General features: G+C 42.9%; 1 protein-coding gene across 2 annotated transcripts; it reads right to left on the bottom strand.

Annotated features, from left to right (window-relative positions):
* Positions 1 to 1,529: 1,529 nt before the first annotated feature.
* Positions 1,530 to 17,699, bottom strand: mindy2 (MINDY lysine 48 deubiquitinase 2). Of its 2 annotated transcripts, none has more exons than XM_079287695.1 (9): positions 16,553 to 17,699; positions 16,066 to 16,123; positions 13,956 to 14,020; positions 9,138 to 9,296; positions 8,501 to 8,603; positions 6,990 to 7,132; positions 5,882 to 6,055; positions 4,658 to 4,855; positions 1,530 to 4,090 (listed from the first exon to the last, which is right to left on the bottom strand). In XM_079287695.1, the coding sequence occupies exons 1-9, from the start codon at positions 17,456 to 17,458 to the stop codon at positions 3,899 to 3,901; spliced, it is 1,998 nt and encodes a 665-aa protein (XP_079143821.1). In that variant the 5' UTR covers positions 17,459 to 17,699; the 3' UTR covers positions 1,530 to 3,898. The 2 variants fall into 2 exon arrangements, with proteins under 2 accessions (XP_079143821.1, XP_079143822.1); XM_079287696.1 differs by having other exon boundaries at positions 1,530 to 4,087.
* Between the last annotated feature and the right edge of the window lie 1,207 nt (positions 17,700 to 18,906).

The following is an 18,906-nucleotide window of genomic DNA, read 5'->3' as shown; positions in this document are numbered from 1 at the left end:
TATATATGCGCGCGCGTACGTATATGTATACGTATATATCACCATGTACATTATGTGAAAGGCTACATACATTTGGTCATTTATGTAAATAGATCAACATTGAAATCAACACAAATGAGTAACCTCCCTTATTCTCAAACACTTTCCTTCTGCTTGTATGTTTTATGTGAAATACAAACATAACAGGCCATACAGTGGAAATTATGTTCTCGGGGTATTTAATTTGACACTGCCTAACTTCTTAGTTCACACTATGCATGCACCACCAAGCACAAACTGGGAGTTTGACGTTGCATTAAAGAAAATGTCTCCCTTTAGATTGTTCAGCACTCTGTCTCATATACAGCAAGAATGAACATTGCCCTCTGCCACAGATGACACACACTAGCCTTCGCAAGCAGCCTTTCCCCTTTTTTGTTTGTCAAAGTTTCAAAGTGTTTATGGAAAGTTGTGTCGTTGAATGGACTCTGGGCTGGAAAAAGAACTACCTGAATTGAGGGTGCACGCACATTTTTTGCTGACTGAGTAGAGTACCAGTGTTGGCTACACATTTTCTGAACGTTCTTTGTAGAAAAACTTCTGGTCCATCTATGATTTGTTGTAATTCACATCTTCCTCGTCATCTATGAGCCGTGTGGTACTCAGGCCTGTGTACTGGTAGAGGTGTACCACTAACCTGAATGTATCAAATTGCTGCAGCAAGTTCTATTGAAGTGGTACTATATTTTAAGAAAAGTACTTTCATTTTCAGCCGTAAAAATTGAACAGCCCTTTTAAACTTTTACAAATTAACATTATTCAGCTGGTTTATGATACCTCTATGTTGAGTTGAGATAATTCTTTTGGCCATTTTTCAGTTTTGAAAAGGTACCCAAAGGACAATAGCACTCCTGCACAATTTATGTTCTGTATAAAATGAGGTATGTTTCTCTTGTTAGTGCATATCAATGTAACAGTGCAAAACCAATTACGACTATTTGTTCAACGACCACCTTGTCAAAACACTACTTTTACAGCATTTACCCCACCATCACTTTTACAAGGCATACAATAAAAACCACTGAGACACTGAACACACAACATCCTTCTGATCAATTCGTCTTCGGAACGAGGGTGAAACTAACATTACAAAATATCTAATTCTGATAGTAATGGCTAGGGATAGCAAGCTAATGCAGTAGTAAATCTGAAATATGAGGGGTGGCACTCTTCACTCACACCAACCAACTTAAAATGTTTATCTTCAAACTGCCCGAAGTGAAGTTACATTTCTTGAACTTCCACTGGAATGTTGAATCAGCATGTTCACTTAACGGGCCGAGATATAAATGAGGTGAAGCTCAAGAGAAGACGGACAAAAACAAATAGCACAATGTTGCCGAAAGCTTCCCCTCTGCCTTTAAGCGTTCAGCTTATGAGTAGATGTGTTATTTACTTAAGCTGCATGGAAGAAAAAAACTGCAAAGGAGTCAATGAAAAGTCTACATAATTAACATTGTTTCTTAACCCTGTCCAAGGTTTTTATTTTTTCTATCAGGTAGTCCAGGTTAACACAAGAGGAGCAGCTTAATTCATATTTTTTTTATAGTGTGAAGTTCAACAATGAGGGTCTTAAATAATATCGTGTCCTTCATAGTGTCAAAATAGTTGTGTTTATACATAAGCACATACTGAAAGTTGCAAATGACAAAGTGACTACAGGCCAAGGAACTGTGCCAATACATAGAAGACACTGGAGGACATGTCCCTTTCGCAAAAGGCCTGAGCGTATTTCTGATGGTCATGTGAAAAATGCGTGGATTGTCTCGTTCTGGTAACACGCCCGTTTCCTTTTGTCCTATAAAATATGTTGAAATGTTGTAAGGCGTTATATATATATGTACAAAACATAGACTTGTTAGGGCCAAACAAACACGGAGCTCAAACTCCAGCCATCACTTGAAGCCCATAAGAAAGGGTTCCCACACAGTAGGTAGCCTGCTGCCTCCATGTAATCGTCCTGTCCAGTTTGTTCTCATGGAACAATATAATGGAGACCGCTTTACGAGCACAGCAAAGACCTCCTATGACAACTGTCTCCCTCAGTCTGTAACAGAAGGCTCGAGTCAAGGCATCCACTTGGAATGTATAGACAGAAAAGTTTCTCTGGAGGCAGTCCCATGGTACAATAATGGCACAAACCACTCGCTACATCCATTATAAGAATGCATCAGGTAAATATATACATCATGTGTTTGCACGCTGCAGTGAAATGTACACAAGTTAGAAGGTGATACCACAGAATTCAGAATATATATCCTTATATCCTATGGTCCAGTGATGTTTCATTATTAGGCCTCATTTCCAACAAATAACAGATGAATCTTGCCCTCTCTGAATTTCACATTTGTGAATTTCTACTCAAAGAGAGGCTAGAGAAAGAGACTTAACTCGGGGAGAATTGTGGAGAAAATGAGTCAGGTTTCCAACATCGTAACTGGAGTTGAAACACATTTTGTAGATCTCGGTGCCACGGATTTGGGGTTTTTGGATCCAGGTTTGTGGGGGGAAAAACAGTTCATGTTCACAAATATGAATTGAATTTTCAGTTTTGAGGAATAATACATGCAAATTACTGAATTCTGCAGTATTTCTTTTCAAAACCTGACAGCAGTGGAGGTTCTACATCCAGAACCACACAGAGATCATGATAGTGCACACACACACACACACACACACACACACACACACGCGCACACACAGACACAGACACAGCAGCTTTTCAGAAAGCTGCAAGAAGAGACTGAGAAAGAAAGTGCCTTTCAGAACTGCCATACACTCTAAACCGGGTGTGATCTACTACAAATCGAATCTGCTGAAAGATAGTCGTGTCTCACACAGTAACTTCCGATTCAGGCAAAAAAACCCCGTTATTCTCAGTTTGACTGTCGCAAACGCAGCTTTTGTGAAATACAACCTCAACATAAAAGACGAGACGAATGTGTAGCACAAAATATTTGACTATTTCCAAATGCTCAGTAAATGCGACATGTATACAAAACACCAATTTATACCACACGTGTACAGTACATACCACACACATGAAAACAAACACGCATTCACATTCAAACAGAGCAGAATACAACACCACCATACTCTGGTAAGGCAAATCTGAACAGGGCAAGCTGTGATGAGTATTGTTCCATAGCTACAGTACCTGGCAGCTATCTGGCATTAATTAACCCTTAGGTACATAGTGTTTTGGAAGGGACACAATTAGTGTTACACCGATTTCCTACACGCAATATTATGAGCAAATCCATCTCAGCTTACAGAAGAAAAAAAAAAACTCACCAAAAAGCTACCTCTCATACAGTTTACATAAATAAAATGTGAATCTCGGCATGAACTTAAAAAAAACCATGGGTCTGTCTATATACGTTTTGTAAATATTGATACGTACCAAAAAGCTGATGAGCTTCAGTAATGACAAATGAATGATTTTTTTTTTGGAAAAGAACATGGTGAGAGGGTGACATTTTGTTTCTTCAGATTATGTCTTTTGCTATAAAATACACCACCCCAAATAAACCCCACATCCCAAATACAGTGCACTGTGCAACTTGTAACAAAGTTTGGCCGACACTGTGAAAGATAAGCTGCAGTTGTCACGGTAGTGTCCCTTCCTCTGATGTCCAGGTTCCACTGAGGAAAGAGGATAGCAGGCACCAGTGGTTTGGGAACAGCAAATCCTCTGTTAGTCTTTTTGCGTCTCTCCTCAAAACGTCTCCTTACCTTGTTTGTCGTCAAGTGGGGGCTGGGCGTTGAGTGTCCAGTCCATGGAGAAACAAATGCTGTCCGCTTCCTCACAGATAAGCAAATGCACAAAACACACACACTCACAGAGACACACTGTATGTTACAAAATAACACATTTGTCTTTATCCTTCGATTCTTTCTTGGCTTTGCGCTCCCCGCTTGAGGCCTGTTTTCCCGGGCTGGGTGTGGCTCCGGCTGCTGCTGCCGTCCCAGCGCTGGCTGCTGCTGCTCCGCCTGCTCCTGCACCTCCTTTGTCCGCCTCGTCTCCCTCGGCAGGCTCCTGCTGGCCCTGCTGCACAAACAGGACAGGGGGGGGGGGGGGTTCATAGATGTGTGTGTATATCACGGCACGGCTACATATATTAGGAGAGGTAAGAAGAAAGTAGGAATAAAGCATGGCACACATATTTGGTAGAAAAATTGATAAAAAGATTGTTAAAAAACAGGACTGGTCAGCGAAAGAGAGATCTTTCAGAGAAGCTTCTTAAAAAGTGCAATGTCACATTGGTTCTAATTATGCCATGTGTAGTATATATATATATATATATATATATATATATATATCGATATACTGCATATCTCACATAGCTGCATCAAGGAGGGCCTCAGCAGCTCCAGGGACAATGCCTGTGTCTTGACCTCACGGTGAAAGGAGGCAGCTTTACAAGGAAAAAGAATACCACTACCTCTTTTCATCTTTAAGCTCTCCTGCACAGCTCACACTTTCTTAAGCATCCACCTGTTTCCAAAAGGCAACATCTTCCCTCAATGCTCCATTAAATGCCCCACATTTGTTCAAAGTCCTACTTCTCCTCCTTCTCTCACTTGCATTTATCTCCCTCACCCCCTCCCTCCCCACCTGTGCTGCTGCTGCTGCTGCAGCTGCAGCCGCCGCCGCCTCCTGCTCTTGCTCCTGGTAGTACTGGGAGGCTCGTCGGTCCTCCTCCTCCTGAAGTTTTTTTGCCAGCTCTAGGTCACTGATGCCGTCGGGGAGCTGCTCCCACTGTAGGTCCTGGCTTTGCTGCTCCTGCTGCAGTGACAGCGCCATCAGATAGTCCTGACACACATGAACATGCACAAAGAGAGAGAGAGGCTTGATGATTTATGAGCAACGCTGTCACCGTGATATACTGTGCTCTGATTATGCAACAGCTGAACTACCTCAGCCTACACTGCAAACAGACCAATCCACACGATGTTGCAATCCACAACTTCAGTCACATTATTTATCAACTGGGCCATTTGTGTCGGCCTTCATTCATTTTCATTTGCTGTACCATCTTCATTATTCTCTTTGTCGCAATTAGTTGCGGTGCAATTTACAAAATCTCCTTTATGCTGTTGCTATCTATTGTATGATACTCAGTATCATGTGATGTACTTTGTCTCTGACAAAAGACACAATTTCCCAACTGGGGTCATTACAAGTTTTCTCCAATCTAACGGAATTGATTATGAGTGCAGAACATTGCCTGAATGGATTTTTCCAACCAACTCCATCTCGGAGATAAGGAGGTGCTGGGCCTGAGTAAGCAAGGAGAATAAAAAGTAATGGCCCCCGTGCTCTTGTCTAGTCTGTGTGTGGGAGCAGAGGCAGACAATTTATCAGCAACCTCTGCGTATGGACCACTCTGTCCGACCAATGAGCAGACAATTGTGAAACCAGCCGGGAGACATAAAACCCAACGCAGACTGTGTGGAACAGCATAGCATGGATGAGAATGGAGGTGGGCACCATGCAACCCTGACATGTGCTTTTCAGGCTGTCATATGTGTGTGTGTGTGTGTGTGTGTGTGAGGAAAAGCTGGTATGCGGAGCTATAACATCCATTATTGAGCAATTTCCTTTATTTTCCCTCTTTTGAAGAAGCGCAGGTGGTTTTTTTGTATCTGGTTTCTTTTAGTCTCTCCTTTCCTTCAGTGTTTCTCTAATTCCGGTAGCACAGTAAAGACCAGTATGGCCTTACTGGTCTGGCATTCTGTCTTAGCCTTTGTGATACACTGATGGTGTAAAAAGCGCAATCATGGTTTTGGAGTGGATGATTGCTGCTTCTGCTAGTCTTGCCTGCATCAGTGCTCAGACCTGGTCTATCTGATCCTGCTGGCCGCGGTACACAGTCTCTGGATTGGAAGGAGGCCGCAACCGGAACTCCGAGTCACAGAAGTTGCCGTCTCCGTCGACATTGTGCAGACTTTCCCAGACGACCTTCTCCTCTGTCAGGAAGCCTTGGTCTGTAACCAGGTGGTACAGCTGGCCCTAGGAAACAAGCACACATCTCATCAGTGTCACGCTGTATGCAGGCATACAGGACTGTATGGTTTCTACTGCTAGCACACACACACACACACACACACACACACACACACACACACACACACACACACACACACCCACACACACACACTCTGTATATACTTGATGCTTTGTCTGAGGGTTTTAGGTGATCCACACAACTTTGCTTACGATGTTAGAGTACTATTCAAAGTGAGAGTAAGCAGGCTCAACGTCCCCTCCTGCAGGTAACAGGAAAGGTCTGTCCAAGCTGCAGTGATATGGCAAGCCAGCTGTGAGCAGGCGCTGTTACAGATGGGAGGCAAACGTCGACCTAAAGGGTCTTCATCATTGGTCTAAATCTGTTACACATAGATACGTAGCTTTCATCAGTTTGAGGAACATGTTACAGCCAGTCTGTGCGATGAACACTGCAGGACAATACTGAGGCTCTTATGTGGAACAGGAAGAGAAACGCAGAGAAGAGGTCGATGGCAACACTTCTTTATCTTCTGCCAATAATAATTACAAATGTAAAACCCGATTAAATATTACTCAAGACTTTTCTATAAAACTCAACTCTTCATCAAAGAATAAGTAAGCAACTGAACTATGTCTTACTGAATAGCCCGAGAGAAGCATTTCATGAAAGTAAATGTATGATGTTTAGCTCACAGATAAAATACAGGGCAGTCTGTTAAAGATTGCAGACGGAGTTTTGCTGATATATGAATAAACATTAGCAATGAACCAGAACAAAATCGACCTATTGTAAAGGTTTAACAATTGTCTCGTTAACGGCTTCAAGGTTCAGAACACATCCTGACCTATTTTGAGTTGCTGCACTTTCTAGAGTAAGCTCCACAAGTGATTCTCAATCTGACTCACGCAAATAACGCCAACACTATTTCGTGTTTACCTTGTATTTGATCATGGTGCTAAAGTGGTTATTCCTGAAGAAGACACAGAGCTCTCCCTCCTGTACGGTGGACGTGAGCTCACATAAGCCGTGGTACGTAAGCTGAGTGGCTGTGCTGCTCAGAAACTGCTCCGCCACGATGCCTGGGGCGAGAGAAGGGGAGGAAGACGCGCACATCAACACAAAAAGGAGAGATTGAATTTGTGACTGATGAGCAAATGAGGAAACATGGACCCATGACGAGTGTTCCTTAAATGCTTCATCGCATCTTTGACCGGGGATGTAGCCGTGTATTTTGCAGAATATACAGACTTCAAATTGCGAGATATTATGCCCATGTTAATTATGATGCTTTTTTTTTATTACAAGCTCCACCTCTTAACCTGTGAGCGACTAAAAGCAGTTCTGAAGATAATCAATTATTTAGCTTAACAAGGAGCATAACTTTTATATGTTACTATTAGATGAACACATACTTTCACCGTTAGACCCCCAGACCACTGGAAGAGTCATCCGCACAACAACCAAGCAATCCTCACTCATTCATAGGCCACGCATGAAAGCATGAAACCCTGCTGTGACGTTTGCTGTGTATATTTGAACATGCTGGCTCTGTGTTGCTGGAAGTGGTCGTCGCAGTAACTACAGTGAACTCAGTAAAGGCTGAGAGGCAGATGGTGAGTGACATCTGCCAGACAGAGCGGCGATCAACGCGGAGCAAACTTAGTGCGATACTCAAAACAGACAGTAAACAGTCTGCCCAACGATCAGACACAACTTCTACAGACTGCTGAGAAAGAACGATTGAATACCTCCATAAAACATTTAAGCACGCTTTAGCATGGCAATAAAAAATGTTTATAGTTTTCAGAGTATATCAGTCCATTTAAAGTGGTTGGTAGCATCAGCGTCAAAACACTTCAATAAATCCCTCAGCTAGAAAAACAAATAGAATCGAGGGAGGTGATCCTCCCATATCAATGCCATCATTGACTTTAAGACTTTGATGTGTTCACTTGGCAGCAGACCAGCTGACAACTACTCAGGAAGCTCAGTATTGAATGAGCAAATATTTGTTTGAGTGGAGAAGTTGGTGACAGCTGGTAAGACAAATGTGAGCTGTGGAAGTAGGTCATTTGATGAGTGGCCACACGTCCTGGTTTCATTTGAACTTGATCTGTGGTTTTGTGCAGAATGTGTTTGCACTGGACAGTCCAGTAAAGATATCACAAGCAACAAATGTCCCACTGAATTAATGGTGCACTGCACGTGGAAGCTACAGTGCCAAACGGTACTTGAGTCACTCGTTATGTCACAAAGATGGTCACAATTGAAAGAAAGAAGTTTTTTTTTAAATTAGAACGTGCACCTCATTTTGCTCTGAAGCTCATACGTTTCAACCACATTGTTCCCCATCTCCAGAACACAGAGGGGGAGAGAAGAGATGAGAGGGAGACAGGAGGGGAGTCAGGCAGGTCACAAAGCAGAGGCAGTGAGGAGAAAGCACTCACCTTCCCCTGCCAGCTCGCTGTTGTCTGACTGTTTGCAGGATATTATCTTCTCTACCAGCTGGTTGTAGCTGCAGTTGCCCACTGCCTTCACGATGTCATGCATCTGCAAACAAAGACAACAAAGAATATTTACTAAGCTGTGATGCTGTTTTACTGAAAGCCCACGGAAGATTTATACAAAATGTACAACATTCTGGTGACAAGGGGTTCAGGGTGACACAAGCACTTTGTAAAAGTAATCCCTTTTTCAGTACAGTTCAACTGAACTCTGGCACATTTACCCCTTAACTATCTTCATTGAGGGTGGTGTAAACGCTGCCATTTGAAATGAACACAACAACTGCACATAGACCACCTAAAAATGAGGTGGAGTGCTTCCAAGAGAACTCTGGAGCTGTTAGCTTGGGACGGGAACACAAACCAGACGAGGACCAGGACTTTGAGGTTGGTCCATTTGGGTTCATACGAAACAGAGAAAAACTGGAGGGCAAAAATGAACCGAACTAGTGTGAAAGGGACCTCAAACTGCAGTAGTGGGCAGGTAGAATATTTCATCTCTCATAGCGAATTTGAAAGAGACGTGTCCTGGATAGAGATCTGAATACAACTGATTTGTTTCCGGGGAGGTCCATCTCACCTGCGGGTCAACCAGCCAGCCGTGGTAGAGAGGGATGTCAAGCAGATCAAACACAATGCATTCTGGGGTGTACTCGAAGACTCGCACCCCTGTGAACTTCACGTTCACATCCAGACCTGTCTGCAGCTTGTGCAACACTGCCATGGCATCACTCATGTTCTAGGAAACAAGGAAAACAACAGTTCAGACTTTTGTTAAGAACGTGTAACAACAACAACAACGCAGCAGAAGCATCAAACAATGTCAACTTGAGCTACACACAAACAAATCTCTCAGAAAAAGATAGATTTGCTTTTGTATTGAACACATTATACAGAACCGAAAGCTGTGTCCAGTCCAGCTGTTTCCATGTGCCGTCTTTGTCTGTTCCATTATACCTGCTTGTCTGCATACAGTCAGCATAGCTGAAGCTAATCAGGGATTGATTTTTCTACCAATCAAGAAGCCATTAGCTGCCATTTATTCATGTACAAACACAAAAACAGCTTCCACACACTCGCACCTCAATTGGTTTTCGTCAAATAGTTCTTATTTATTGTTACTTCAATGTGATAAAGTTGACTGTTTTCAAATTTACTGCACTGACTAGGTTTTGCTCTGCTTCCTGTCAAACAATTTACAACCACAAGAAGAAATGGGAGTCGCTGCCAGGAAACCATTTAATATCACATTTCTGAGTGAGCTCTCAGGCTCGTTGTTGTGAGACATATTATAATTACGAAGGAGTGGACAAAATATCAGGAGCATGTAACGATATAATGCAATCCACTCGCCCTGCAATACACCCAACCTTTGTTTGATTTTTGACTTTATTTCTGATAGCTGACCGTAGAGACACGACAGGAACTGAGGGGAGAGAGGAGGGATGAAATGCTACACAATGGTCATACATTAATCCATCAGTGATTTCTTCTTTGTTATTACAACTTTGTCAACTCACCACTGCTCTCTCTCTTTGAATAGATGAAGCCAGCAATACAACGTATTTAACAGCTTAAAAAGCCTAAAGTTCCTCAGCAGGATTCGAACAGGGGACGCTGTGACTACATGGTCAGGAACCTAAACCCTCCAGGTTGCCCCGAAAATGTTAAAATTTGCAGGAGTCATACATGTAGAAAGAAAATCCTTTATTTCAGCGACTGAATGATTGAATAGACTGTTTCCACTTCACTCATCCTTTAATTATGAGTGAGGCTTTTATCACTACTACACTGTGAACACTTTTGACATTAAATACACATCGCATCATATGTATGCCATATATGTCACATGCATGCATCCACACGCCTGTGAACCCAACAAAACAGACTAATTCTTGCATTAAGCAATGTTCCCCAGCTGGCTCTGAACCTCTGCTGCCATTTAAGTCTGGGATCAGGATAAGTCATGCAGCTGAGCCCGACAACTCTTTCATGAGTGTGTAGTTACAAAAATGTCAATAAAACCGTACAAAACAAAACGAGTTATCGAAGTGTATTATTTCATGAGTGCGAAGAGTTGTGTCTGGTGTCAACGACAACATTGGAACACAATTCCATACACCACGTCAATTAGATTATATAGGTGACGTTTAAATATTCTGATTAATATTATGTAACTACAGTAGCGACCAGTTCACTGCGACACAGTCAAAAAATCACTATTTTGAACGTGAATGTTTATTTTTCATGGTTCGCACCAATTATGAAATGTCACGTACAAAAATGTTCAAGTGTTTCAAAGGCTTCTAAATTCTTTATTTCTTTCATTTGAATTCGTGCATGTCCAATAATCAGTATAACGGCCGTCAAATTTAAAAACAAAATCAGCAAAAAGGTCACAGTACAGCGCGCAGACTCTATTCTTCAGTTTACAGTAGAGACACTGTACGTCCCATGAACGGTGAGCTACATTCTACGTGAATGGAGAGCTGAGGTGAAAAGCCTTCAGCTGGCCCTTCTGAATGTGTGGAGTATGACGCTTATGAGCAGAAGTGATGCCAGGGTTAGCAGAGCTGTGTAATGGACCATATCTCTCCACTTTCGGGCAGAGGGCTCCAACAGCAGGTGAGCGCTTGGAGATCAGATGATTAGCATCACCTGCATTCATCTGTGCTTGTGTTGGATGCACTTCCACAGTACAACATGAGCAACACATTTGAGAAACAGTTTTGGTTGAGAAGCACATACTATGGCTGATACTGTGATTGAGTGTTGTGCCGTTGCTAAATCAACCCATTTTCAGGGGACGCAACTGTCAGATATTTTTCACGAGTGTGTATGTTAATGCGTCCGTCAGCATTCACGCAAATCTATAAAAAAACACAAATATCCATGAACCAAAAGAGCAACATATCAATCACTGGAGGACAAAAGCAAACCATTACATAACGCTGTGACCCACCAGTGGAAGCTCTAAATAATAAACAGTTTACAAGACACAATGTGGGCCATACTTTCATGAATCCTGACACACATCAGCAGCTGTCGCTGCTCTACATTTCTGCTGGCTGTGTCATCGCGCTAATCTCTAGTTTTGACAAATAAATTACACACATTAGGATGAAAGTACAGCTCTCGACATAAAGTGATTATAAGCTTCGTTAAGATACATGCTGGTAGATTGGAGCTAATGTGATAGATTGCATTCGATTGTGCATGTGTACCTAACAAACTGATAACCTTGTGTTTAGCCTAATCTCTGATCGTACGATAACATCGATCCTGCTTGAATTGAATCAGTGTCCAACACCACAACCTGTTCAACTGAAAGCACAGTCTCTCCATTTACTCCTGTTATGAGCTTTTATGATTCCAAACCATTTCTTTGTCTCCGACATCACCATCAGCGAATTCTCATCATGTCTCACATCACCCCCATACGCCGATCTATCCACTGGCTCCCTGTAGCATCTAGGATACCCTTCAAAATTCTCACCATCACTTACAGAGCACTTCGCGGTCAGGCTCCGGTCAGGCTCCGGCTTATGTAGCTGATCTACTTCGCCCCTATTCACCCGCCCGCACTCTCAGGTCAAACGCTCTAGGTCTTCTGTCACGATTTAAGACCCGTGGTGACCGAGCCTCAAAACCCACCTGTTTAGGCTGGCGTTTGTGTAAAAGTAAACCCATGTCCTAGACCTGCTCTTAAAATATGTTTTACATTTTTATTTTATTTTTTATTATTTTTTATTTTTTATTTTATTTTTTATTTTTTACTTTTCTCTGTGTAGATAATGTATTGTCCCTTGGGTCACATTGTGTTTTTTATGCTTTTAAATGTCTGCTCTGTTAAGCACTTTGTGATATTATTGTCTGTGAAAAGCGCTATATAAATAAAATTCATTCATTCATTCATACATACATACGCGAGATCTGAGAGAAATGCCTTTTGAATTCCAAGATGGGATTTTATCTGCTTTACTCAGAAAGGCTTTGAAGAAACACTTGTGAACAAGGCCCATTGCTGTGAATGACATCAAATTAAAACAAACGAGGCTTCTTTAACATGAGAACCCATTTCCTCCAATGGCTGAACCGTCACCGTGGATGAATTGCCTTGTTAGAGTGCTGTTGAGCTGCATCCATTGAGACAAACGCAGAGAAAAAACATCTCTCACAGCTCCTCCAAGTTAATATTTAACAATAGCTAAAGAGCAGCCGTGCAACTGCTATTTTAATCCTCATACGCTGCTGTGGCAGATGATGTTTTTTAAGCTGAATTTATAAATAGAACAACTTCTGTTATGAACTCCTACAGCTCTTTTTAAAGTCAGGGTGGCTTCAGTTGTATTTTATAACAATCTAATAAGCAATGAAAGCGCATCTCTCCACGATATAAACAAGGGGACACCTTTTGTTTGACATAAACACATTTCAGACTTGCGCTCTCTGAGCTCCCAAGGCCCGGCCCACTGCAGTCTCCACATACTGTGTCACCCGCAGCACACGGGCATGAGGACACCCACATGCTAAAGAGCTCTCAGGCCAGTGCTAGGATTAGACGGCCATAATAACCATGCAACACAAACTCTTACCACTCCCTTGCTTTAATGGCTGAGGCCACCACGGATTTATTTAAGAGCTTGTATTTCAGCCAAACTTAAATTTAGAAAGGCATTTGCAGTGAGCTCCTATGAGGAGACTGCACATTATTTTTCTCCTCTTTGAAAGAGGGACAAGTGTGGCTTCAAATCATTTACAGATGTGCTGGTGCTCTGCCACGCAAGAGGAGGAGGAGAGGCAGGGCCTCTCCCGCACCACAGGCAGGCAGTGGAGATGGGAGGAAGCAGGGGAGCCGGAGCTCCATCTCCAAGTGCCACTCATGGTCTCACACACACACACACACACACACAGTAATAGCCGGGAGCTGAAGCCAGCCATGCGTCATAATCTGACACTCCTGACCCATGTTGTTCCCTTGGCCTTGCAAGACTCATCTCATGTAACCTACAGGGCAGCGGGAAAAAAGCTAAGCTGCAGTTTTATGTGGTTTGTAATCAACTCGATGCTTATTTCCACATTACGGAACATCCACCGACCTTCACTGCCAACTCTATGCAAATGGTCAAAACCCGTTTCAGTGCGCGCGCCGAGCTCCTGAATACCGTGGTAATCATTTTTCAATGATGACGGCGAGAACAGCTGAGATATTTTCAGTGTGTTGATGAGACAAAGTGAGAGCTCATGTTCAGCTTGCACAACTCTGGTTTCAGCACAGAGAGGGAGTTCATCCCAGAAGGCCTGCGCTCCTAACTATGAACAGTCAGCAGCTTACTAACGCACACGCATAAGCAGAAACACACGCCTGTTCAACAACAATATTCAGCAGTGGACTTACCTGCTCGTAGTTTAGCCGCTGAGCCTCCGATATCTCTTTCGGCTTGGTTTCAAGAATGTAGTCTCCTGCAGGGGGACAGAGGGAAAGACACGTTGACTTATGTTGCATCGACAGAACAAAACAATCATTGCCTTGCCTGATTATAACAATGGCTTCATAGCTAAAGCTTTTGATAGGAGTCAGATGGTAGGAGGTGTTTTTATGAGCCGCATGGGGGTTTGGCACTGGCCAGCTGTTTTCCTCACACGTAGCATCAGTCTGTACACCGTGGGGTCACTCGAGCGCTCTGTGGACTCGGCTCTGCAGCAGAGAGCACAGCCTGGCAGCTGTCTGACTCCAGCTCTGTGCAGCCTGATCAGCGCTACAAACGTGCTGACCACAACACCTCGAGCCACATCAACGTGTTTGTTGTAGCTTGCCATTCTCTTGAATAGTACAGTGCTTACACAACTTTTAAGTTCCCTTTTCGGTCGTGGACATAGTTGTAATGGCAAAGGAAGTCATGCAAACATATTCTTGTTATTGCTGTTGAAGTTGTACTTTAAAAAACTCTTGCGTAAATCACAAAAAAGACACGGTCAAGTGTATTTTGCGAGCAAATTGAATAATGTAGTTAATCCGGGGGGGGGGGGGGAAACAAACATTGAAAGCTTTTTTTCTTGTAATTAGTGCTTTATAATAATGACTGACCAAGAAAAGCACAACGATTTCTTCATGTGCATGCCGTGAGGGACCATGTAACAGTAAAGACATGTTTAAATCTCTTTTTAGCGACGAAACGTATGCTGTATAAACTAAACTCAAGATAATACACCAGTCAGGCTCGTATACTATTTGTAGCCGAGTTCTGCAACATGTGAACTTTAGCTTTACAAAGTCGGACTGAGCAACAGACTAACTGCTGGTTGCAGTTTTGAAAAATGAGTCCGACTTGATTTCCGTGCGGTCACCGTCGATGCAGATTGTTTTGGAGCTAGGGGGAGCAGCAAGCTGAGTGGTTGTACTCAGCCACTGGCAGCATGGCCTCGAGAGGGAAAACCCCTCACCGCTCTGAACAGTGACCACTCACTCACCCTGGTCACCCCTTAATATCTGTATCCGTCTGGATCACCGGCCATGCTGCACAGCCAACTGCTGAGCAAAGACCCCCACCCACTTTAAACACCACATCAGCAATCATCACTCTTGGTGTTGTTGTCTGTGTGTTATGACAAACAGGACAAGAACAAGATTAACTCCGTGTGCAATTATTACACGCAAGCACAATCCTCCCAAATAGAAAACAAGTGGGCACTTTTGGAGACATTAAAAATACACACACTGTGATGAAACTGCGAAATTCCTTCATTATTGAGCTGGGATGTATAGAGCTGAGAGCACTGTTTGAGCCGTGGATAGAAACCAGTTCAACTATCACAGTGAGGAGGGAAATCATCCTTAAAAAGGTGCACATACATTGTTGTGATGTGGATTGTTTTAGTCTACTTATGCCAGTGGCTACTGAAGGCCCCGATAGGAGACACGAGTGAAGACTGGCTCTACCCCGGCTGTAATCATACGCTCTACTTTGATATTGTAGAGTCATTTTAGTTATGAAGGGCAGGACACAGCCAGAGAGAAGAGATAGCTCCGGTTTCCTTTGCAACAGCAGCAGACTTAATCATGGGGGATTCCCCTGTTCCGGTCTCTTCCTCTGGAATATATACATATATATATATATATATATATATATATATATATATATATATCTCTGACCTCTCAAATTTGAGAGGACATGAAACACAAGAATGTTTACTAGGCTGTTGAAACTCAGTGCCAGTTGCTTTATGTTCTGCTGTGTTTACAAGTGTGGACTCATGGGCAATACTCTCTAAAAGTAGGTCAACATATTACTATTAAAGTAAGCTAGTTTATATATATATATTGTTTTTTTATTGAATTGCAAGTTGAATTTATTGAATTGCAAGTTACAAAACAGGTTATTATTGTAAATGTAAAGCCAGGTGAAACGGGCAGCTATCAAGTATAAGTATTGCATTTCCCCCATTTGATCAATGATGTGGCATCAAGTTGCTCTTGAGCAATAGGTTCAATTGCTAAAAGCACTCACCAAGATACTCCATTAGTTGCTCAACAGTTATAATTTCCATCATAGGCGGCATCTTAACCTGCAGCAGAGAGACATGGACACTCACTGTTCATTAATTCAGTATATAAAACAAAGCACTGCAACACAAGTTCACTTCAACCACAGGAAAATAAACTATTTACTGTTGGGACTCATGTGCTACAGTTTATAAAACACCTCACAGCCTATGTCAACGGTCAACATGCACCAACACGTTGATATAAAATGATACCTTGTGCTAAAATGTCTTGACAGAAATCACTTTTGGGAGTTAGGCACCTGAGGTACCTGCACTGATAGATGTAGTGTTGGATGTGTATGTTAACCATAATCAAATCTGAAAGTTAAATAAAGTCTTACAATAAATGCTCCTTTGTATAGTAAAAATTCCACTGACACAGTTTGCAAAATATGCCAATTTGAAGGTAGTATCAAGATCATAGATCTCTGCTCGTCTCAGAACCTTTACCTTCCATGCAAGCAGAAGGACATTCATAATTGCCAGTAATGGACAGGGGCCGTTCTCGTTTTGGGTGATGATCGGCGTATTCTCCTCCCTCCACTTGATCCACTTAATGTGGTATATGGACTGGCCGGCGGCTCGATCCTTTGCGCACGAAGTCTTCGTCCCATCAGCCCCGTGCTCGCCCTGCAGGGCCAGGGCCAGTCCTCTGTCCTCCAGCCCCTCACTGTTCAGGTCGGAGCTCGGGCAGGAGTTGAGGTTGGAGAAGGACTCGAGTGAATCTATGCTTCGGGACTCTCCACCAAGGCTGGGATCGGGGTCACTCCCACTCGGCAATCCCTCCAACAAGGTGTGATCACCGGACAGCCCGGGCTTGACGTGTGCTGTGATTGCTTTGTCCGGGCACAGCTGAGTCGGTTTGGCAAGTTTTGTCGGCTCACTTTCTCCACGAGCCAGAACTTTAGCCTGCGCATGTGTGCCGTCCTTAGCGAGAGGTGTGGACGGGCTATCGGTTTTGTTGATGACTAACTTTGAGGCACCACGCTCGCTATCTTCTGCAGCCAGCACCGAGTCATGCCCCATCCCGTTCCTGATCTGATCCCCGGACCCAGACGCGCTCGTCTTGGTGTCGCTCCTCGTATCTCCCTGGACTGGGAGGACTTCGATCACTTCTGAGACGCCAGACTTCCCAGCACTGGACATGACATTAACGTAGCCGGGCGCACTGACATTTGCGGTGCTGTTATTGCAACTAACGTTACCCAAAGTGCTGAGAGGAGCCTCACTATTCTTGCATTTCTCTGCTGCTCCCTTCCCTCCGCCGACAGCCGTAACATCGCCCATCTCTCCCGCGATCGTGGCGCACAAAGAGCTCCCGTCCGTGGCTCGATGCAGCTTTGCATTTTTCTCCATTTCGATTTCACAGACTGTCGACAGATTTTTTTTTTAGCTCAATTGCAGCAGGAGCTTCAGTCCCAAAGACGCCATGACAACTCTGCGAGTGACGTCATCAGAGTGAATCGCTTTCAGGCCGAGCAAAAGGGAGGGAGGGGGGCGCGCGCAGAGAAACCAGGCAGTGGTGGTGCCTTTGAGTGGGCTCGTATTCTTCAATGTTTATCACTCTGTGGCCTGTATAAGATATTTATTTTAACTAACGTTATCCCCTCACGTGTGTTTTTAATGTCTGTCATGACGAGGTTACTGTTTACATTTTAGCTGCTATTCATTGACTAGTATTTGTAAAAACCGAATCTGTCATATTTTCACCTCAAAACAAAACGTTGTGTATATCTTCGAGATATCCGTGTTTACATTAGACGTTCATTTTAATGACGACTTTTGTTTACAATGTCTGTATACTTTGGCAATCTCTGAATTCATTTACCACAGACGCAAAAGTACTACTGTTGAGATTGTTTATTGTCTGACCGTAAGCACAACATCCCCTAATACAGAATACAAAAAAAGTTATTAAAATGACGGGGTGTGTACATGGATGTATAAATAAAGATACTGATCTAGTTGGCTGTACAACCCATTGAAAAGTATCTACTTTTACGAGTATTCCTGAATGTAGACTGAACGGAACCTGCCGTGGCCTGAATCATCTCGCGTACATGGCACGTGTGCTCGCGCATTTGTGAGACGATAAAAATCTCGCGTTGTCAGCCCTCCGTATTTCTAAAGAGCCGACAATAACAATAATCTATCAATGAGTAATAGTCATTGTTACTTTATTGTTTCAATCCTCCGGACAAACGAGACTTTGGATTTTTTTATTTCTTTAGTGGTGTGCAAAAAAAAGCAATCACCCTGAATTAAATTTGAATACCTGTATCTAATTATACATTATAATTCATCATACTGTATATCTACCCCTTTCTATTCTCTTAACCACCATGATGTATAGTCTTCAATGGTCCATCTATCCACATGCAGTAACCGCTTACAACCGCTAGATGGCAGCAATTACTCGTCCGAGCAGAAGGGGCGACTCATTGGTCCTCAATGACAGACCTGAGGCTGATCTTACTATCAGACTGCATAAAAACCTTCCTCCATCCCAAACACGACCCTAACCCAGTACCACAGTGACCGTTCAGAGGAAGTGTTGCCAAGGACAAATGTGCTTTCTTTTCTTTTTTTAATATAGGGTAAGGTACGCCACTCTCAAGGTGTATGATCTTGACAATGATATATCTGATTTTGTCAAACTGCGCCGTGTAATATATAAAGCCTCCAGTTGAAATGCCTCAATGAAACAGAGCCTTTTTTTTGTTATGTTAGCCACCACTGATTGATTTGAGCATTCAACAAATGTGGTTAAATAGTGTTATTTAAAAACTATTTTAGTACATTTT

Source organism: Melanostigma gelatinosum (genome assembly GCF_949748355.1).
Source record: "Melanostigma gelatinosum genome assembly, chromosome: 2".
Taxonomy (NCBI): domain Eukaryota; kingdom Metazoa; phylum Chordata; class Actinopteri; order Perciformes; family Zoarcidae; genus Melanostigma; species Melanostigma gelatinosum.
This window is presented reverse-complemented; position numbering and strand designations above follow the sequence as displayed.

What these genes read in the sequence shown, in the direction of transcription:
- mindy2 (XM_079287695.1), bottom strand. Translation starts at nt 17,458, where the DNA reads ATGGAGAAAAATGCAAAGCTGCATCGAGCCACGGACGGGAGCTCTTTG. An exon ending in GCAACTAATGGAGTATCTTG is followed by an intron (nt 14,021 to 16,065) that starts GTGAGTGCTTTT and finishes GTCCCCCTGCAG; the next exon opens with GAGACTACATTCTTGAAACC. An exon ending in CAGCGAGCTGGCAGGGGAAG is followed by an intron (nt 7,133 to 8,500) that starts GTGAGTGCTTTC and finishes CTCTCGCCCCAG; the next exon opens with GCATCGTGGCGGAGCAGTTT.